This window comes from Oncorhynchus clarkii, chromosome 15, assembly GCF_045791955.1.
Source record: "Oncorhynchus clarkii lewisi isolate Uvic-CL-2024 chromosome 15, UVic_Ocla_1.0, whole genome shotgun sequence".
NCBI lineage: Eukaryota > Metazoa > Chordata > Actinopteri > Salmoniformes > Salmonidae > Oncorhynchus > Oncorhynchus clarkii.
Window position 1 is genome coordinate 29,190,419 of NC_092161.1, and position 22,831 is coordinate 29,213,249.

Here is a 22,831-nt window from a genome sequence, read left to right on the forward strand (position 1 = left end):
TTGTTTGGCTCTGCAAGGACTCTGCATACTTCTTGAGAGGGAGTCTAAGAGGATGCCTGACAGGTGCTTTACACACACGCACACACACACACACACTACTGCTCGACAGATTTGATTTCTTTCTGTAGTATTTCTATAATCTTTACTGCCCTAGTCAAAAGAGTCAATTTGAATGGTTTTATCGAAAGCAACGTCTTCCAAACACTGGGACCAATGAAATGTTACAGTTGGGAGTTATGTTTTTGTGAAGAGAAACCTTTTCAAGTTGTGTTTAGACAGAAGATGAGACGACTTGATAGCTGAAAAAAACATCAGACTTGACTCGTTTTGTAAAGGGTTACTTTTCTCAAGAGTAAACAGAAAAAAAGTTCAATCTACACAGAGAAAGATTTTTCTCCTCATCCATTTTTATAGTGTGTATCTATGTGCTCCTGTAACCAGGTTCCCATCCAACCTTTTTATGCCTAAAAAATGTCACGACAGGCCTGATGGAAAGAGCAAATTTGTCAGCAAACTTTCCAAATGTCGACAAAAAACATACGCTAGACAAGGTGGGATCTTTTTGTGATGGTAAAGTTAATTATGCGATAAATGGCGGTGGAAAAGCTTTAATGGGCAAATATTGATAATTTTTTTTTTATTTTACTTTCATTTAACTAGGCAGGTCCGTTAAGAAAAAAATATGATTTACAATGACGGCCTAGGAACAGTGGTTTAACTGCTTTGTTCAGGGGCAGAACGACAGATTTTTTACCTTGTCACCTCGGGGATTCGGCCAATTCTCTAACCACTAGGCTACCTGCCGCTCTAACCATCATGCCGTGTCTGTGGTCCTCCCACTACGGCTCGGGAAAGCATGCAGTTTATTAGGCTACAGATGAAATACGTTATGGTGAACCTCACAGGGTGGTGAAAGTGCACCGTGATGAGTTGCACCGTGATGCTCCTTTCCTAATAAATATAGAGGGTCTTATTCTGGTGACATGACGTCCGATGTTTGTTTGACGTTTGACAAATGTAAATAATCTTGCTCTTTTGTCCATAATAATCTCATCATGTAGGCTAAACCCGCACTGTATCTGCAAGCTGTTGGCTAGGGCGCACGTACCAATACCGGTGGACACATTCGCTAAATAATTGTCTTTGTGACAAAACCATCAGTAGATTTGAACATGCTTTTTTATTCGCACATGGGAATTTAACCACAAAAGTCATTTTTCTAAGCTCTACATCATCACGCACAGCCTTTTATCCGCAGTAAGTCAATTTGATGGAAACATCTCTGGTGGGAAAATGCGCGTCATTTGCTTATTTGGAATTTAGAATAGTCGCATGAGAATCTGTCGCCAATTGGATGGAAAATGTTTTTGGCCTGCAAATGTACTGTGATTAGGAACATATCTTCATGTGTCTGCATTGTGTGTGTGTGCACGTATGTTTGTATCTGTACATGTGTGCGTGTGTACTGTACGTCTGTGTGTGTGGTTACCTGCTGTCCAGGCTTGATTGGTGACAGTGTGATTCCCTGGGTGTTGATGACAGGCAGGATTTGATTGCCGATCACCGTGGCGATGATCTGGCCCTGGGCGTTGGTCAGAAGCTGGGGTGTAATTGGCTGGACCTGCAGCGCTGGGTTTACGCCCCCTGATTGGCTCGAGGGCCCCCCAGAGTTGGGCATAAGTGGGATCGTTCCAATTATCTACGAAGGAGGGGTGAGAGGAGAAGGGGAAGAAATCAGATGGGTCGTTCCAGTGATCTACAGTACACGGAGAAGTGTAGGGTGAACGTCATTAGAACATATTGTTCGTCTGATCTACTGGACAGAAGTATGGAGCGATGTTCATGTTCTGTATGAAATCCCACAGCAAGTAAAACATAGAGCACTGTGCACGTCCACACATGCATATCAGTGAGCACACAAACCATTAGAATGACAGTACCAAGCCCAGGCGCAGAACACTTGATGGTTGAGTAAGTGTATGAGGGAACGCACAGACAGATTCTCTGATCATCTGTCACAGAGGAGCTTTTATAGGCCAATGCAAGCAAAGGCAGAGCACCCAGCTGGGAGCACACTGCAAAGGTCAGCTCTGAGTACCTGTGTGTGTGCTGGTGCAGACCACTGACTGTGTTATCCATCACCAGGCCAGGAGAGGGGCGTGTGTGTGTGATTCATGTGTGTATATGCGTCTTTGTCCGTTTCTGTTAAGGGGGGTTGGTAATGTGGCTGGGCTGAGAGATCTCCCTCCCTTCCCCTTCCCTCAACGCACACACACACACGACCAAACAGCTCCCAGGGTCCCTGGGGTACTTCATCCCCCCCCCCCCCCAGCTCTCCTCTGCTCTCCTCCATGGCTGTAATCAGGAAGTGCAGATCAAAAGGGGCGGCAGAGTGTCACCGCAGCGTTTTAGCTCTCAGAGCTGCCAGAGTGCGGCCAAGAGTAGCGCTTTAGGGGGGGACTTAGCGCCTCTTCCCGATGATGAAGGTTAATGTCATCTGGGGTCTGGTCCTGGACAGACAACTTCAGTCTCTCTGCCTGCTCTCTCCACTGACAGAACAACAGCACCCAGGCTCATTATGCCAGAGGAGAGTGAACGTGGTTGGGGTTGCCATTATTTTACAAACTTGTCGTTTGGACCAGGCTGGAAGATAGATAATTTTATAGATATGTAAATAGTCGCAGGCAAAATTCAAAGCAAAATAAATGGACACAAGCACAATGAATGTTTTGGTAGCTCATGCTGCCCAGGGTTTCGACCTACTTCAAGCATCGTGTATAAATGAGACACTGGCATAATTTAATCGAGGCAGGGATTCAATTATTACACATGCACCTGTCACTCCCTATGATTTCACAGCGAGATGCGAACAGATCCCTTCATACTGTAGTCCAGCATCTCACCACTGCTCCCTGTGCTAATCTAATTCTTCCTGCCATACCTCCCTCTGCCCGGTCCCCCTCCCCTCTCTCCCCATTCTCCGTTTGATGTAATGTGGAGGGATCAGTGGTAGAATTGTAGGCCGGCAATCTGTAATTCATCCCCTCCACGGCTCATTTGCTTACGTTGCTTCGCATTAAGCGACAGATAATTTATCTCTCTCTCTCTCTCCGCGCTCCGCGTCGCCTGCTCTGATTCCACCCTGTAATGCTCTCCTCTCCTGCCACTTAGCATATTTTATTGCGCCGCCTGACGCTCATGCCTCCCGACGCCTGGCTTCGCGTGCCTCTGTGGCGGTTGACTTGTTCCGCTCAATTATTCATCCTTATTGGACTAAGTGGTTGTTCTATAAACGTAATAACACAGGCAGGGAACTGACAGCTTAGCTCTCGTCCCCGGATGCGCCGCTACCGCCGCGTCTCCATCTCTCCCTCAGACTTCCTGGGTGTTGCATGGTAGTGCTCCAATGGCGTTTCTCAAGGCAGTCGATTGTGACACTGATTTTGAAAACACATAATACATTTAGAGGGAAAACCTGGTGGGCGGCAGGTGGCCTCGAGTTTAGAGCGTCGGGCCAGTGACCGAAAGGTCGCTGGCTTGAATACTGGAGCCGACAAGGTGAAAAATCTGTCGCTGAGCCCTTGAGCAAGGCACTAAACCCTAATTGCTGACCAATGACAACCTTTACTGTGACCCCACTCCCTGTGGGTGTCTCAGGGGGAGTTGGGATATGCAAGAAACACATTTCCATCACACATTTGTGTATAACAGAACAAATATAAGCACCCACAAATGATTATTATTTTACCTGTAGATGCACAGAGAGGTCCATGGAGAAGACACACTTTGGTCTCAGACTACAGCCAGTTATGGCATTTTTTAACAACATAGGCTGTGGCACCTTGCAACAAACAATAGTATTGTCAGCTTTGTCCAACCAGCATTCTTAATGTTTCTCTTTCCTTTTTGTCTTTTCTTTCCCAATCGTGAGGCTTGTCAGGAATGGTCAGGACCTGGGTCCCTCTCTCTCTCTCTCTCTCTCTCTCTCTCTCTCTCTCTCTCTCTCTCTCTCTCTCTCAGCAGAACTCATTAAGATTATGCTGCTCTTCTCTCGTTTCCACAGAAACGTCATGTCATCTCCTCGGCCAGGCCAATCGGTGGTGTTAGCCACGCTGGCCAGACAATATCTTTAGCCATTTTCCCCTCCTTCTCTCTCCGCCAAGGAAATAGAGGCCCGCGTTGGGAAATCCTGACTTTCTTCATTAGAGCTCCAAGACACCAAGCATATCAATTTTATAAGGGACATGGTATGTAAATTGCTTTATACAGCTCCCGAATCCTCTTGATTGTCTGGTTCTAAAATGGAATACTGGTGTAGGTAATGTTGGGTACAGTACAATCTTCCACAAACATGCAAACCTGCACAGCAACTAGCATTCACCTGGCTTAATTTGTCCTGCTGTTATCGTTAAAGCAGGTGTTCAAAAGTTAAAATGGCAATGCCAGAATGTTTCCTCCACCTCTGAGGACTTCCACGAGCAGGAGTGATTTGTATTCCAATGGAGTCCCTCCCTGGTTGTGTTCATGCAGGTTAACAGTGCATGTGTGTGTTCCTACCTGGTGTAGTGTGCATTAGTAACAGCAGTGTCTGCCCTGTGGGCTGTAGCCTTCATCAAAGCCCATTGAAGGGGATGGATGGCTCATGGGGGTTTCACCAGGAAACAGAAAGACCAGCCACCAGGGTTAACAGGGCTGGGAGTTCCCCCATCACAGACCGTTTTGGGGCTAGCTACTTTTCAGGTCATAGATCTTACCATTGCTCTCTTTGTCAAAATATTATAGGTTTCTCTATGGAGCCATGGAAGGTATGGCACAGAATGTGTGGTAAAATTGTGCATAGTACAAGGGAATACGTAGTATGACAGTAACATTTGTGAGGAAATGTTTCCTCTAGATACTGAGGAACTAAGGTAAAATGGTGCAGTCATTATTGAATGAACTCTTTCTTACAGTACAGCCTGAATTACAAAGATGGGACTGTCGAGTGGCTTCGTTGATTACTGGACACATATACTCCATAATCAGGTTGACACATGTTAAAGCCACATTATTAAAGCCAATGCTTTTAAAAGCCCCTATCTGGAACCTACTCTAACAAGAAATCCAGGGCGCAACTTTCACTGGGGAAGGGGGACATGTCCCCCCCATATTCTGAAATTACATTTTCATCATTGGAATGTGATACAAACAAGGCAACGGGGTGCTTTAGGACCATGCGGATGCCTATGAGCAGTCGGGTAGGCTGTTTTGAGTGTTTATCTGACAAAAAATGTAATATATATATATATATTATTATATCACGTATAAAACCAAAGTTGCGCCCCTGAAGAAATCCAATGGGCATTAGTGATAGGGTAAATGACTGTAACCACTACTGTAGTGTTCCGCTCTCTTCAAAATACCAAATATACTTCATTTAGATTAAAAGACCTCTATTAGGAGAAGAAAGGAAAATCAAAGCAGGACAGGGATTTTCACACAGATACCTTTTTATCAAATTCCTTGCGCTTTAGTACAGTTACAACGCTGTCACAATGTTGTCTTACCTAGCTAGAGAATTAATATTCAAGAAGTGTACATGTATTCGAGCTAGTCTAGTCCCTCTATCCTTCTTCCAGCAAAATAAACACCAAAGTCTGATAAAAGCTATTCTTTTGTTTCCTGTTTGAGAATCTACATACCGACACCATTTCTGCTTTTACGGTGGGCAGCATCTGAGGCAGTGTTTGTTTTGTCTCCCAGTCAAGTTCCAAGCATGCATTTAGTTTCTGTAATGTTCTCTTCCCAGTATAAGAGGGGTGTCGGCTTGTACGTGCGCACGTGTGCGTGTGCGGTGGGGGGACCCTGGCTACGTTAGTAAAGTGTGGTGCACGTTTCAGAGTGCTCAGACTGAATAATGCTCTGAAATAATGAGGTGGGGAGCAAAGGACTGTAGCCCAGGGCTTTGACGGTCTCAGTGACCTGATTATGTCAGCCAATGTCAGTCGCCGATACACTACAAAAGCACAGAGCATCCCATCAAATGCATCTCCATGGCGATCTGTCCCTGTGGCCCCGGCACCTTTTCCCAGACCAGGGAAACCCACACTGTCTCATTAGCCGCATTTAGCATCAAGGGCTAACACAGACTCACACGAGCTGTTTACAGTATGAGTGGACAAACATAGAAAAACATCTACAGTCATAAACAATTATAAGTAGCCTACGATACAGTTGAAGTCGGAAGTTTACAAAGTCCCTGTCTTAGGTCAGTTAGGATCACCACTTTATTTTAAGAATGTGAAATGTTAGAATAATAGTAGAGAGAATTATTTATTTCACCTTTTATTTATTTTATCGCGTTCCCAGTGGGTCAGAAGTTTACATACACTCAAATAGTATTTGGTAGCATTGCCTTTAAATTGTTTCACTTGGGTCAAACGTTTTGGGGAGCCTTCCACAAGCTTCCCACAATAAGTTGGGTGAATTTTGGCCCATTCCTCCTGACAGAGCTGGTGTAACTGAGTCAGGTTTGTCGGCCTCCTTGCTCAAACGGGCATTTTTCAGTTCTGCCCACAAATTGTCTATAGGATTGAGGTCAGGGCTTTGTGATGGCCACCCCAATACCTTGACTTTGTTGCCCTTAAGCCATTCTGCCACAACATTGGAAGTATGCTTGGGGTCATTATCCATTTGGAAGACCCATTTGCGACCAAGCTTTAACCCTCTGACTGATGTCTTGAGATGTAGCTTCAATATATCCACATCATTTTCCAACCTCATGATGCCATCTATTTTGTGAAGTGTACCAGTCCTTCCTGCAGCAAAGCATCACCATAACATGATGCAGCCACCCCCGTGCTTCACGGTTGGGATGGTGTTCTTTGGCTTGCAAGCCTCCCCCTTTTTCCTCCAAACATAACGATGGTCGTTATGGCCAAACAGTTATATTTTTGTTTCATCAAACCAGAGGACATTTCTCCAAAAAGTACGATCTTTGTCCCCATGTGCAGTTGCAAACCGTAGTCTAGCTTTTTTTATGGTGGTTTTGGAGCAGTGGCTTTTTCCTTGCCGAGCAGCCTTTCAGATTATGTCGATATAGGACTCGTTTTACTGTGGATGTAGATACTTTTGTACCTGTTTCCTCCAGCATCTTCACAAGGTCCATTGCCGTTGTTCTGGGATTGATTTGCACTTTTCGTACCAAAGTACGTTCATCTCTAGGAGACAGAACGCGTCTCCTTCCTGAGCGGTATGACGGCTGCATAGTCCCATGGTGTTTATACTTGTGTACTATTGTTTCACAGATGAACGTGGTACCTTCGGGCATTTGGAAATTGCTCCCAAGAATGAACCAGACTTGTGGAGGTCTACAACTTTTTTTCTGAGGTCTTGGCTGATTTCTTTTGATTTTCCCATGATGTCAAGCAAAGAAGCACTGAGTTTGAAAGTAGGCCTTGAAATACATCCACAGGTACACCTCCAATTGACTCAAATGATGTCAATTAGCCTATCAGAAGCTTCTAAAGCCATGACATAATTATCTAGAATTTTCCTAGCTGTTTAAAGGCACAGTCAACTTAGTGTATGTAAACCTCTGACCTACTGGAATTGTGATACAGTGAATTATAAGTGAAATAATCTGTCTGTAAACAATTGCTGGAAAAATTACTTGTGTCATGCACACAGTAGATGTCATAACCGACTTGTCGAAACTATAGTTTGTTAACAAGAAATTTGCGGAGTGGTTGAAAACCGAGTTTTAATGACTCCAACCTAAGTGTATGTGCATTGCTCTGTCATGAGCATGTTGACAAAATCTTCCCTGTACAGCAAGTCTTACTCCTTACAGACTTCCTACACAAACAAGCATGGAATTAGGTCCGTCTTATCATAAAACCACAAAAGGTATTCGCCGGGCCGCGGTTTTAATTGAGTGATAAACAGGATAGCGGGAGGAGGGAGGAGAGCGAGGGATGAAATAGGGGTTAAGGTAAATAACTGGCTGGCGTGAAAGGGCACATTGTCCATGCGATCTTTCTTTAATATGCGCCGTGTGCACCTGCGATAAGATGATTCATTAGATAGGGCCCCACTCTGACAAGCGCCATCGTTCAAGCCTCTGGCTACTGATGGAACAATTCTGCAGCCACCCTGTAAATATGACAAGGTCAGCGTTTTACTGCGACGGGTGCATGCGGATAAGAGGAGGAAGGGCTTTGTTTATTCCCAAAAAGCTTAACATATGGCAGGATGGCTGCCGCGGAGCAACGCCACATAACACACAGCTAAAAAAGAAATAAATAAACCCCCAAACTGGATTACTACATATGAAAATGAAATATTGAGACCATCCAGTCTTTGGAATTGTGTGTTGTGTGTATTTAGTTAGTGGAAAGTGTTTTCTAAGACTGGTACAGTGTAACATTGACTGAAGAACATGGAAAATACAGTGAAACCATCATTACGTGATGTGATCTTCCCCCACTATAACTTTCGCATTTCATTTACAAGTAGTTCTAGTCAGGTCTAATGAACACTGTGAAACCTATAGGATACCTCTTTTGATATTACGACTGGTAAAGATCACTAACCTGTCCTTGTGCATTAGTGACCAGTTGCCCCGTGACTCCAGCTTGCAGGTTGGAGAGGGTGTTGCCAAAGACCTGGGATCCGGCCATAGAGCCCATAGCTGCTGCTGCTGCCGCCACCGCAGCCTGGCTGGCCAGAGGGTTCAACTGCAGGGACAGAATCATACCGTTAATGACGGTTACCGTTTGGTTATAAATTAGAACCAGTGATCAGTGTTCTCCAAGTGTTACTGTAAGTAAACACACATGGGAGACAGTGGAGGATGAGGAAAGTGAAGTAGACAGAATATAGTGCTGATGCTTTGTTACTAAAGTAGTACTGTGAGGTATATGACCAGTAGTCTATCATCCAGCCCTTAGAAGAGACAGGGTGGGGTCCGGGAGGGCAGGGACAGGGTGGGGTCCGGGAGGGCAGGGACAGAGTGGGGTCCGGGAGGGCAGGGACAGGGTGAGGTCCGGGAGGGCAGGGACAGGGTGGGGTCCGGGAGGGCAGGGACAGGGTGGGGTCCGGGAGGGCAGGGACAGGGTGAGGTCCGGGAGGGCAGGGACAGGGTGGGGTCCGGGAGGGCAGGGACAGGGTGGGGTCCGGGAGGGCAGGGACAGGGTGGGGTCCAGGAGGGCACAAAGAGGGGGTGGGCCAGTGAATAAGTGCCCATTTTACCAGTCTAAGGGCTTCCTGTGGCCCTCAGGGCTCCCCCAGGGCCCTGCAGCATCTCTGCAGAGGCCGGACAGCACCAGACCATGACGGTTTAACGACAGAAGGAGCCATGGTAGCTATGCATCATTGTATCCTCAACCATCTCAACACGCTCCCACTCTGAATCAACCTGCCACCATACCGGGCCACCACACTGCTCCTTTCCAGGGTTTAAAAAAATGATCGCGTTTACCCTGGCTGTAATGGACTCATCTGGAACTGGTGGACAGGCCAAGTGATTGTAAAGGACGTCTCCCGTGTGGGCAGAGCCTGTGGAGCTCTAGCCTCGTAGGAGCATGAGATCACCCAGATAAATCAAGCTAACCACTTTATTAGAGGGTGAAAATGCACTGCTGATTTGGTTGTAGTGCAGCAGAGCAGAGCCTTATTAGGTTGAGTAAGGGGGGGAAAAAATAGCAGGCCGGCAGAGGAGATCGTCCAATGACTCAAGAGAATAGAGAAATAATAGAAATTCTGTTTAGGCTGTGAATAACTATTCCTGGTTGGCAATAATGTTATGCAGAGGGCTAATACATATTCAAAGATGATTGGAGAAAATATTGAACAGACTAATAGCACCTTAAAGGGGCAATCTGGAATTCAAACCAAAACAAAGCCATCACCACACCACTTTTTGGTAAACAGCTGAGGGATGGGGGGCGGGAGAAATGTAATCACTCAAATTCATATATAGCCTTTATATATCACGCCGAGTAGACAATGTTACAGTCATGCAAAAACATCATTGATAGGTAGATAGATAACTTAGAGAGTAATGGAAATATATTATCATTCAGATAGTTCTGGACAATATCAAAAACTACTCCAGCACAGGCACAAATTCCACTCATTTTTCTGTCCACACAATCGCTCTACGGGGATTTGATCTTTGTTAAACTGAGGAGCGTTCAGTTGCCATTCATCTTTTATTGTTCCCCATCACCATGTGTTATTACGCTTTCTGAAATCAAATGACGGAGGAAAAAAAATGCCACAGAACGATCAATACTTTTTCATTGACAGTAAAGGTTAAGCACATTAAGAATGACACTGCATTTGTCTTATGAAATCATATTTCATGTTGGTGGCCTCAAATTGGCCATGATTGATATTGCGTCCCCTAGTCTGAAAGTCATCCGTTTTTTTTTCTTTCTCTCCAGATAATCACAGGTATTTTCTGTCTTATGTGCCCATGCCCCGTTCGTCCTTCTGAGCAACCTCAGTAGGAAACGTTAAGAAGAAATATCTTTCCACTTTAGTTATTTACCTTTTACAGCACATTGGAGAGTTCATTCAAGCTTTTCCTCATCATTGGCTACTTGACATCTGTCATCATCTCCACACGATAAAACATTTGCACATCATTTCCATATGTCTTTGGAGGGTTATAACGTTTGACAATTTGATTTGTTCTTCCATGATCTTGTTCCAATCAGAGGCTCATAATTTACAATTAATTTCCTCTACGGAGGGTAGTAAAAGGCCAGAGGAACAAAACAGAGGAGGAAGCATATATTTCATTACTTGACATTCAGTAATCGTTTTGAAAACATGTCACTCTACAGTGAAATGGATGCCCTGAAGGACTCGTGTCATTTTGGATCTCCATTTTTGCGATGATATCTACCGACTTCTAACCTTCTAAACTTATCTCATTCATTTTTGATCATATTGAAGCTCATGTCAATGGAGATAGCAATAGTTTGTTGATTTTTACATCTCATGGAATCAGCGGGAGTTCAAGATAAACAGGATCAAAATAACCTGGCTACCCCATGGAGTGGCAAGATGCCTTCATGCCAAAACGTCTTTGGAGTGAGATTGGTACCTAGACAAACTGATAGTGTGTCTAGACTCCTTTTTTTTTATGATAAAGTATGCAGTGTCACTTAGCCTTTTTAGCATGACATTGTCAAATCGAATCAAATCAAAGTTGATTTGTCACGTGCGCCGAATACAACAGGTTTTACAGTGAAATGCTTACTTACAGGCTCTAACCAATAGTGCAAAAAAAGGTATTAGGTGAATAGTAATAGTGAGAGTGAGATATACAGTAGATATAAGGGTTGTCTTCCTCGCAATTCACATGCAAGTTCACACAATGACCTGTATTTTTGTAATATTTTCATAATATAAGACAAACTAAAACAGCTCTAGGAGAGTGTGACCAGACCCCCGCCCCCCTCCCCCCCAATTCTGCGTCCCAAGTGGCACCCTATTCCCTAGTGCACTTCTTTTGACCAGGGCCCATAGGGAATCCCATGGCTGAAATCCATATATGTAGTGGGGGAATGGAGAGAGTCAGCCAGAACCCTATATCCTGCTTCCTGCTGGAGGAGCAGAGCTGGATTTGAGGGAGGGGCTTATCTGGGCCAAATCTTCAAATGACTACATGTATAGGTGAGAAAGTGGTGGGAAAGAGTCGCCTGGTGATATCAGTTAGTCAGCCAGGGATTGCATTAAGAGGTAATCCTCCCTTCATTTCTGAGTGGAGACGCTCTCTCTCCTCTGCTGAGGAGGGGGGGGGGGAGGGGGGGGGGGGGGGGAGGGGGGGGGGGGGGGGGGGGGGGGGGGGTGAGAGGTGATACAATGGCCAAGCCCAGGTGAGACAGAGAGGATTTGGTTATGTTATCGTTTAAATATCAGGCCCTTAGGCGTTTTGGTTATGCTGGTCTGATAAAGAGGATGTCCTCATATAACTGGCTTGATGATGTGTATTTGGTAATCCCATGGGGTGATGTGCTAGCCTGATAGAGGCACAGTGGAGAGGAGGAGGATGTAGAGAGGGGTGTCTACACAACAGCAGAGCAGAGCAGAGCCAGGCTTCATGTGGAGGCGGAGAGGTCTAGATCAGTAAACAGACAACGGTATCAGCTCTGACAGAGTCACTTGACTTCCTGATGTAGTTGGCGTCCAATCAAAATCAAATGAAATCAATAATGTATTGGTCACGTACACATATTTTGCAGATGTTGTCGTGGGTGCAGCGAAATGCTTATGCTCCTAGCTCCAGCAGTGCAGTAAAACTGAACAATACAAAACAATACACGCAAATCCCCCCCAAAAAATAATAAGAAAGGAATGAACAAATATAGAAATATTAGAACCAGCAATGTCAGAATCCACAATATAATATGATGGTGTGTACAGACAGTATGGACAGTATACAAATAGAAAAAGTGTGTACAGAAGTAGTTATATAGGATGAGCCATGACTTGAAGACAGTGTATACATATGAAGTGTGTAAAAGAGTATGTAAACATTATTAAAGTGACCAGTGTTCAATGACTATGTGGGCATGGCAGCAGTCTCTGAGGTGCAAGGTAGAGTACCAGGTGGTAGCCGGCTAGAACAGTAACTAAGGTTCAGGGCAGGGTACTGATTGTAGGTGATGGAAGCTGTTTTTCAGTCTCTCGGTCCCAGCTTGGATGCACCTGTACTGTCTCCGCCTACATGGTAGCGGGTGAACTGGCCTTGGCTCGGGTGGCTGAGGTTCTTGAGGAATTTCTTGGCCTTCCTGTGATACTGGGTGCTGTAGATGTCATGGAGGGCAGGCAGTGTGCCGTACCAGGTGGTGATACATCCCGACAGGATGCTCTCAATGTTGCATTTGTAGAAGTTCGTGACGGTCTTAGGGGCCAAGCAAAATTACTTCAGCCTCCTGAGGTTGAAGAGGCACTATTTGGCTTTTTTTAACACACTGTCTGCGTGGATGTACCATTTCAGATAATCAGTGATGTGCACGCTGAGGAACTTGAAGCTTTTCACCCTCTCCACTGCAGCCTCGTCGATGTGGATGGTGGCGTGCTCCCTGTGCTGTCTCCTGTAATCCACGATCAGCTCCTTCATTTTGCTGATGTTGAGGGAGAGATTATTTTCCTGGCACCACTCTGTCAGGGCCCTCCCTGTATGCTGTCTCGTTGTTTTTGGTAACCAGTCCTACCACTGCTGTATTCGTCTGCAAACTTGATCATTAAGTTGGAGATGTGCGTGGCCATGCAGTCATGGATGAACAGGGAGTACAGGAGGGGGCTGAGCACGCACCCTTGTGGGGCCCCAGAGTTGAGGATCAGTGTTGTTTCCTACCTTCACCACCTGGGGTCAGCCTGTCAGGAAGTCCAGAACCCAGTTGCACAGGCTGAGGTTTAGACCCAGGGCCCCGAGCCGTGTCGTTGTCAGTGTGTGTTGTGTGTGTGTGAGTAAATTTCCCACCCGGTGTGTGTTTGTGTGTGTGAGTAAATTTCCCACCCGGTGTGTGTTTGTGTGTGTGTGTGTGTGTGTGTGTGTGTGTGTGTGTGTGATACTCTTGTGCTTTGAAACTATGGTGCTATGTCCTGTGTAGCTACAGTGTATAAGTGGGCAGCTGAACAACTGTTTGTGGTAGTATTATTGTGTTTGATATCCCTCTGCTATTCAGAGGCTGTTATTCTAGTAAATCCAGGTAAAACGAGAGCGCCAACTGGGCTGTAGCCTAGGATCTTGTATGGGGTAATATGGCTAGCAGTTTGAGGGAGAGCCAGGCATAAGGAGGGGGGATAGCGGTGTTTGACACCTAAACAGGTGATTTTCCGCCACAGTGCTTCCTCTCAACAGCGCAACAGGAGGCAGAAAATGACAGACCTGGCCCAGCATTTGTGTTGATTGCGTGTGTTGCAGGAGATAAATAGTGATCTTCCCGTTTGCAGGGCCGCCATGTAAACCATTGTGTTCCAGACTTTTCATTCTCCCGTCAATAGGTTGGTGAATCGTGTGGTTATGGAGTGTTATGGATCTCACTAGTCGCTCACCGTGGCTGAATCGGGCCAATAACACACAAACAGGAGCCCCAGAAGCCTGATAATTACATTAAATAATTGCATAAATACATATTCTGGAGTCACCAGGGAGTCACAAGGTCCTCGATTCAAGGTAGGTCATTCTTTGATAAAACAGTCACGTTGTTAAAAAAACATGTTTTTCGCCATGGGCAAAAGTTGAGGACTATTACTATTATGCTCTATTATGCTCACTGTTGTTGCCTGTGCTGTTGCCATTTGACCATGAGGGTCACCCGGGGGCAGTAACCCGTGTAATCTCTGGAATAGGAGAGAAAATAGGCACTCTGTGAGCGTGGAGAAACCCCCTTTGGAAACTAAAGTGTCTGACACAAACTAACTGGAGTTTATTCTGGGCTGGCTCTTCTTATGTGCCTGTTTTTAAGTTAATAACTTTTTTCCCCCCGGGGGGACACAACGGGACAGAACGCAGCAGAGGTAATGGGTATCAACCGGGGCCAGACAACAAAAAGGAAGCATCTCATGGGACTTTAGTTTTGATAGGCTTGATGCATGCGCCGCGCAAACTTTTTGACGTTTAGCTCCCCGAAAAACCCACAATAATTTAGCAAAACATAATTATCTGTTTGTTTTGCAGCGATATGTATTGGAAAAGGAAAACAGAGTGTTCTAGCATTACCAACGAGCCTGGAACAACATCCATTATAGACCTCAGTTCTCCCAGCTCCTTATATGGTCATTATCAGAGAGTATTTAGCTGGACAAAACTGGACCAAACCACCTAAGAGTGGACAATTACGGTAGGATGAAAATAGTGGAATTGCATACTCAGCATGTGTAATGGACAAGCAAACCTGTACATGAGAGCACAGTATATCTGACCAGTATTGAAAATAATGTACTTCAGCTTGTCTGAGAGGGTCCTCATGTAGTAATGGGGTTGATAGCACTAGAAGGAAGCCTGGCAAAGTAATGCTATTGAATGCAGCCAGATACACATAGCCCATCTGTCAAAGTAGCACATCCATCTTAAGTCCTTCTGTCATACTCGGCATCACTCAGCCAAAAGTATGGCAAAGTGAACCAAACAGGGAAAATGAACAATCAATAGCGTTATCGCTTCTGGATGAGAGGAACGGGCGTCTATCTCAGGAGGAAAAACAAAGAAGTTCCCCATCCCTCGCTCCATTTTTCCCAGCCCCACCTCGCACATCCCTCCATCCCTCTCTTCTTTCCCCACTCCTGAGTGAATGTAATCAGCTGTGACATGAGAAAGCACGCTCTCTGTCTGCCAGTCCTCTGCTGGGCCTATCTTCCCCAAACAGCTCCCCTCCTTGCCCCAACCTCCTTCCCCTCGCATCCGCCACCAGGCTCATGTACATCGAAATGCCATTAGGCCCTCCCAAACACCTCTAGTCCCTGGGTTGGCTGGGGTGACTGAGGCTCACACACTGCGCCTTCACTCTAGGTCCTCAGAGCTCCTTCTGGGCCACCGATGGGCCTCTGTTACCACTCTACTTATGGGCCATTGTCACAAATCAACATTGGAAAGGACATTGAACATTGCCGATGAGGGAAGAGAAAGCTAGAAAGGCGTACAGAACGCCAGGGACAGTAAACGCCGTGACAATACAACACCACAAGACAACAGTAGCCATACGGACCATTCTACTGGCAGTGGACCAGAGACGGCTGGGAGTGGGGAGTGGTGCTTGCTAACGGAGTGATGTCATCCTATCCCAGCAGTCCGACAACTAGTTAACAGAGGGTGGTTGGGCTGATCAAATAAGATGTATTAACTCCAGGTAATAGACATCCTTAGTTGTCGGGGAGAATGGCCATATTTAATGAACTGAGTGAGGCAGAATGCAAATGAAGGAAGAGCAGAGTTGTGGAAAGGTTGGGGCTAACTATAAAGGGATGATTGAGTGCAGGAGAGTAGCCGCCAATCTCCACACGCTAGCCTCGTGTGAAATGAGCAACGGCTTGAATCATTAAGTAAAACCTGTTCTCGCCCACGCGTTGATAATTGTGGGGCTTGAGAGTTCACAACGGGGACTATAATGTTCAATTTCCTCTGTTCAGAGGGGCCACAGACTGTGTGGCTACAACATATACCATGTAATATCCCTTTCATTCTAATTCCTCCCACCGTTTGAGGAATGGTCCATAATATTAGTCTTTTTTTCCAGGTGTGTTACATTTACGGCCACTGGCTATGTGATGAAGTACTATTCGTGGAAATTCGCTGACCATTCCGGTTTCACGAAGTGACATTTGGTGCAGTTATTTCCGTATGGTTGTAAAGTTGAGAAACATGAGTTTTTTTTTGTTGTTGTTTAAAGCCACCTTGCCTCTCCTGCTGCAGATGTGAAACGGCAGAGAGAGTATTACTCTGGCTGAGAGTGTGAAGTGGAGGCATTGCGTTCCTGGTCTGTGCGTATACTTCTCAGTTTACCACAAAACTAAGTGAAAAATGAAACATCCGGTCAAAAATGCACTGAATAACAAAACCAGATATTCACATGGTAAATCACCAGGGGCTGGTTCCTCGGACACAGACTAAACAGTCCTTGACTTAAAAGCATTCTCAATGGAGACTCTTCATATTAGGAAGTGCTTTTTAGTCTGCAACCAGGCTTTACTGTCTGGAAAACAACCCCTGGAGAGGAATGAAATTATGTTGGGCGTGCATTCAACCATTTCTGTCCAAAAAGTTAAGGAACAGCAATCACTTAACAAGATTAAACAAAATGTATTGCTTAACTTTGGCAATTTTTTATGACATGATCACGATAACCTCCATTATTTTTCATTTGGCGTAGAAATGCCATCTCTTTTCACGTTGCTGTTGTTTGACATATAAATATAGCATTTGAATGACTTTAATATCCTCCTAATCAATGACCGGTGATCTTTCCATGTCCTCAATTCAATATAGGAAGGGTCATCCATGATCCAGCTTTATAAACACAATAAAGGTAAATGATTACTCTCCTCTGTGGTGTCCAACAACACAGCCTTTAATGAAGAGAAATGAGGGAGATTGAGGGGGAGGCCTGTCACGTGTCATTGGTCGACTCTTGAGTCCAGAGATTAATCACAAGAGAGGCGCTCCATGGCCGAGACGTGGTCACCCCAGATCAATAAACCCCACCGCTCACACACACACACACACACACACACACACACACACACACACACACACACACACACACACACACACACACACACACACACACACACACACACACACACACACACACACACACACACACACACACACAGACAGACACACGCACACTCTCACACATACACGTTTCAGTTTTTCTCAAGCGCGTACAAGCATTTTTTTGGAACAATGTTGTTGATTTTCAAAACAGAGTCGGCAAGACACAGAACTCTGTGGCCTTTTGCAAAACAGTAAGTTGCCTTCTCAAAACATTAATACATTCATCCAGACCATATTACACTGTCAAAATTGAAAATAGATTCATCAAATGAACACGACTGCCTGCAAAAAGATGAACACAGCCACATTTACTGAGTCCAAGCAGACAAAACAGAAAGTTAGTATTTAAAAATCCCAGTAGATGAATACATTTTCTTTGCTGTTAGTAAAGTACAACTATCCAAAGGTTGCAGAATTATGGGCAATTCATCTCCTTTTATGAATATTTCACCAAACAATTTCATACACATCAAATCAAATATTATGCCTGATTGCATTTTTTTTGCAAAACACAAGTACATTGTGTGCAGGATTCATTCATCAGTATCATCACAATCCAATTCCCTGTATTCTGTCACACTATCCACAATAGAAAGACGGAAAGGTGAATACAATGGAGGAACACAACTGATATGAATGTATAGGCCTAAATCCACTCCAATGCAACGCTATATAATGGAAGGCCACAATGTCGAAGAAAAACGAACCCACCCAACTTCCTTCTCTGCTTGTCTGCAATATTGTAAAAAAATCCTAACAATTAGACGGTCTCCATGGCCTAGATCCTTCCATATATTGCATTTGCATGGTGTGACACTGATGGGGTGATTTATAATGTTGTGCACTAGTATTTACTGATGGCTGGAAACAGTGAACAGAATTGCACACATTTCTCTTCTGACGAAAACAATGCGTTGTATTCTGTGAACAGAACCCTTAACGGTGAATTTTGAATTCACCGATGACATTTGGATTGAAAGTTTCGCAAAAGGTGGTCACAGATATGCAAGTCAGGTACCAAGGCAAGAAAACGATCAGATGTTCCGTAAACGGATTTGAGCATTTGAGCATTGCTGTTCGGCCATGAGATCGTTTCAACACAGATCTCAAAAATTGCTTGAGGAAAAACTAAGTAAAATTATTGACTTTGAATTCTGGTTCATTCACAGAATCGTCCATATCAGTTTCACTCTGCTAATGAAATGGGGCAGAAGATCACCCACCTGGACAAATACATGATGGAGCTTCCCTTTCCTGTATTCCAATGGTGTATCAGCAGTTTAGAGTACAGCTATTGAGTGCCCCCATTAAGCCTGAATTAGATCATCTAATTCCAACATAACATGCAAATAAAACATTTTCTGGTCATATTTATTTAGCTCTGACTTTTGACTTGGTCTTAGTATGATGCCATAATGTAATAACATTCAATTAAAATAGGAGGCTCTTTGCGCTGCTGCTGCTGTGCGATGCGGCTGTTTTCCTTGTGTGAGCCCGATGCTCTGTTTGCGGTCACTAATGGGCATCAGAAATTACAGGCGGCAGAATCGCGCCCTGCGGGAGGATTGGCCTCCTCAGTGGAGCAGAGCACTTAGAACGTAGCCTGTGTCTGGAGGGGGGGGGGACGACGACTCAATGTCACGGCTTACCCTCATAATTAAAGAAACCCTATTCTGTATCCACTGTTAAGTGAGCCTTGGCTCAGCTCCCCATCTCCAAGGCTCAACTGTGTGTTGCACCCAATGTGAGCGTGGGCTGATCTGGGCACCAAGTCTGTCTACTGGCCGTCTGCTCTGGGCTGGTAGCCTCCTCTCTTCAGCCTCCTCTCTTCAGCCTCCTCTACTCTACTCCTCTACTCTCTACTCAGTGGGAGAGGAAGGCTGGCTGGCGAAAAGGAACAAGCACCAAAACACAGATGGGAAGCAGCAAATAGGTGAGCATGTCGCTGTACATAGTAACAGAGTGCTGTGTAAAAAAAATCTGCTCGCAGTGGTGGGAAAAGTCCCTAATTGTCATATTTGAGTAAAAGTAAAAGTGGAAGTCACCCAGTAAAATACCACTTGAGTAAAAGTCTAAAAGTAAATATAAATGCTCAAATATACTTAAGTATCAAAAGTAAAAGTATAAATCACTTCAAATTCCTAATTTTGAACCAGACAGCAATATTTTATTGTTTTTTTAATCGCCAGGGGCAAAGCATGTACACTACATGACCAAACGTATGTGGACACCTGTTCGTTGAACATCTCATTCCAAAATCATGGACATTAATATGGAATATGTCCCCCTTTTGCTGCTATAACAGCCTCCACTCTTCTGGGAAGGCTTTCCACTAGATGTTGGAACATTGCTGCGGGACTTGCTTCCATTCAGCAACAAGAGCATTAGTGAGGTTGGGCACTGATGTTGGGCGATAAGGCCTGGCTTGCAATCGATGTTCCAATTCATCCCAAAGGTCTTCAATCGAGTTGAGGTCAGGGCTCTGTGCAGGCCAGTCAAGTTCTTCCACATCGATCTTTTGACAAACCACTTCTGTATGGACCTCGCTTTGTGCATGGGGGCATTGTCATACTGAAAGAGGAAAGGGCCTTCCCCAAACTGTTGCTACAAAGTTGGAAGCACAGGATTGTCTAGAATGTCATTGTATGCTGTAGAGTTAAGATTTCCCTTCGATGGAATTAAGAGGCCTAGCCCGAACCATGAAAAACAGCCCCAGACCACTATTTCTCCTCCACCAAACATTACAGTTGGCACTATGCATTCGAGCAGGTAGCGTTCTCCTGACATCTGTCAAACCCAGATTAGTTGGTCGGACTGCCAGATGGTGAAGCGTGATTCATCACTCCAGAGAACACTGCTCCAGAGTCCAATGGAGGCAAACTTTACACAACTCCAGCTGACTCTTGGCATTGCGCATGGTGATCTTAGGCTTGTGTGCGGCTGCTCTGCCATGGAAACCAATTTCATGGAGCTCCCGACGAACAGTTACTGTGCTGACGTGCTTCCACAGGGAGTTTGGAACTCAGTAGTGAGTTTTGCAACCGAGGACAGACAATTTCTACTCGCTACGTGCTTCAGCACTCCGCAGTCCCATTCTGTGAGCTTGTGTGGCCTACCACTTCACGGCTGAGCTGTTGTTGCTCCTAGACTTTTCCACTTAACAAATAACAGCATTACAGTTGACCGGGGCAGCTCTAGCAGGGCAGAAACTGACTTGTTGGGAAGGTGGCATCTTATGATAGTGCCACGTTGAAAGTCACTGAGCTCTTCAGTACAGGCCACTCTACTGCCAATGTTTGTCTATGGAGATTGCATGTCGGTGTGCTCGATTTTATACACATGTCCCCATACATGTAGTTAGTATATATATATATATATATAATTTGAGTCAATTGGAGGTGTACCTGTGGATGTATTTCAAGGCCTACCTTCAAACACTGTGCCTCTTTGTTTGACATCATGGGACAATCAAAAGAAATCAGCCAAGACTTCAGAAAATAATTGTAGACCTCCACAAGTCTGGTTCATCATTGGGAGCAATTTCCAAACGCCTGAAGGTACCACGTTCATCTATACAAACAATAGTACGCAAGTATAAACACCATGGGACCACACAGCTGTTATACTGCTCCGGATGGAGACGCCTTCTGTCTCCTAGAGATGAACGTATTTTGGTGCGAAAAGTCCCAATCAATCCCAGAACAACGGCAATGGACCTTGTGAAGATGCTGGAGGAAACAGGTGCAAAAGTATCTATATCCACAGTAAAACAAGTCCCATATCGACATAACCTGAAAGGCCGCTCAGCAAGGAAGAAGCCACTGCTCCAAAAGCCAGACTACGGTTTGCAACTGCACATGGGGACAAAGATCGTACTTTTTGGAGAAATGTCCTCTGGTCTGATGAAACAAAAATAGAACTGTTTGGCCATAATGACCATCGTTATGTTTGGAGGATAAAGGGGGAGGCTTGCAAGCCGAAGAACACCATCCCAACCGTGAAGCACAGGAGTGTCAGCATCATGTTGTGGGGGTGCTTTGCTACAGGAGGGACTGGTGCACTTCACAAAATAGATGTGATCATGAGGAGAGAAAATTATGTGGATATATTGATGCAACATCTCAAGACATCAGTCAGGAAGTTAAAGCTTGGTCGCAAATGGATGTACCAAATGGACAATGACACCAAGCATACTTCCAAAGTTTGGGCAAAATGGCTTAAGGACAACAAAGTCAAGGTATTGGGGTGGTCATCACAAAGCCCTGACCTCAATCCTATAGAAAATGTGTGGGCAGAACTGAAAAAGCGTGTACGAGCAAGGAGCCCAAGAACCTGACTCAGTTACACCAGCTCTGTCAGGAGGAATGGGCCAGAATTCCCCCAACTTATTGTGGGAAGCTTGTGGAAGGCTCCCCAAAACGTTTGACCCAAGTTAAACAATTTAAAGGCAATGCTACCAAATACTAATTGAGTGTATGTAAACTTATGACCCACTGGGAGTGTAATGAAATAAATAAAAGCTGAAATAAATAATTCTCTCTACTATTATTCTGACATTTCACCTAAGACAGGGAATTTTTACTTACTTAAATGTCAGGAATTGTGAAAAACTGAATTTAAATGTATTTGGCAAAGGTGTATGTAAACTTTCGACTTCAACTGTGTAATGCAGAATTCCCTCCTTTGAAAGGGTTTCCACATACTTTTGTATATATAGAGTATGTTTAGTGACTCGGCCAGATCAGGGTCAGTAGGGATGACCATGGATGTTTTCTTTATGTGTGCGAATGTGACCATGTTCCTGTCCTGCTAAGCATTCAAAATGTAACAAGTACTTTTGGGTGCCAGGGAAAATGTATGAGGTCAAAAGTGCATTCTTTTCTTTAGGAATGTAAAAGTAAAAGTTGTCAAAAATATGAATAGTAAACTACAGTACAGATACCCCAAAATAACTACTTCATTATTTTACACCACTGCCTGCTTGGTACATCCCTAATTCAAGAATGGCAGTAATTGCAAAATTCCGGGAACTTAAAATAAATTCACAGGTTTTCCATAAATCCTGGTTGGAGGATTCCGAATTTCCTGCTTGTTCTCTCCTGATTCCAAGTATAATTGTTTTTTAGAAAATATAGTAAACATGAATATGCTTATTTTTGGGACTTATCCCAAATGTCTTTGACCTGAGTCTGAATATTTTCTTGGCCCTAATCCCTCTCATTTGAAGTAAATAAAAGTAGCAGTGCTGTCATGGCCAGGCTGTTTCCCTCATCTGGCTCCCCTTATGCAGTATAATTATTCATATGGAAAATGTGGCGCTGTCTGTTGATGGGCAACAGTCTTATTTTCTGCTTCAGTCAACAGTGCACATTTGTATTTCTAAATTGTGGTGGTGGTGCGCAGGTCGTTACGTAAGGCAATTTTCTGCCTTCTTAAGAGCCGGATCCCCTGTGCATTAATGAGACTACCTCTCTCCACCCCCTCCCAACCTGAGCAGCTAAAGGATCCCGACTACTCACAGGGCCCTACTTCTAGCACTAGACGGCAGTGACGGCA

General features: G+C 44.7%; 1 protein-coding gene across 1 annotated transcript in view; it reads right to left on the minus strand.

Moving 5' to 3' along the window:
* Positions 1-22,831, minus strand: part of LOC139366766 (POU domain, class 6, transcription factor 2-like) — an 83,662-nt gene that overhangs the window by 10,403 nt on the left and 50,428 nt on the right. The window contains exons 5-6 of the mRNA XM_071104469.1: positions 8,574-8,717; positions 1,490-1,699 (exon numbers count right to left, since the gene is read on the minus strand). Coding sequence (XP_070960570.1) covers positions 1,490-1,699; positions 8,574-8,717 — 354 coding nt within the window. The remainder of the gene's footprint in view (positions 1-1,489; positions 1,700-8,573; positions 8,718-22,831) is intronic.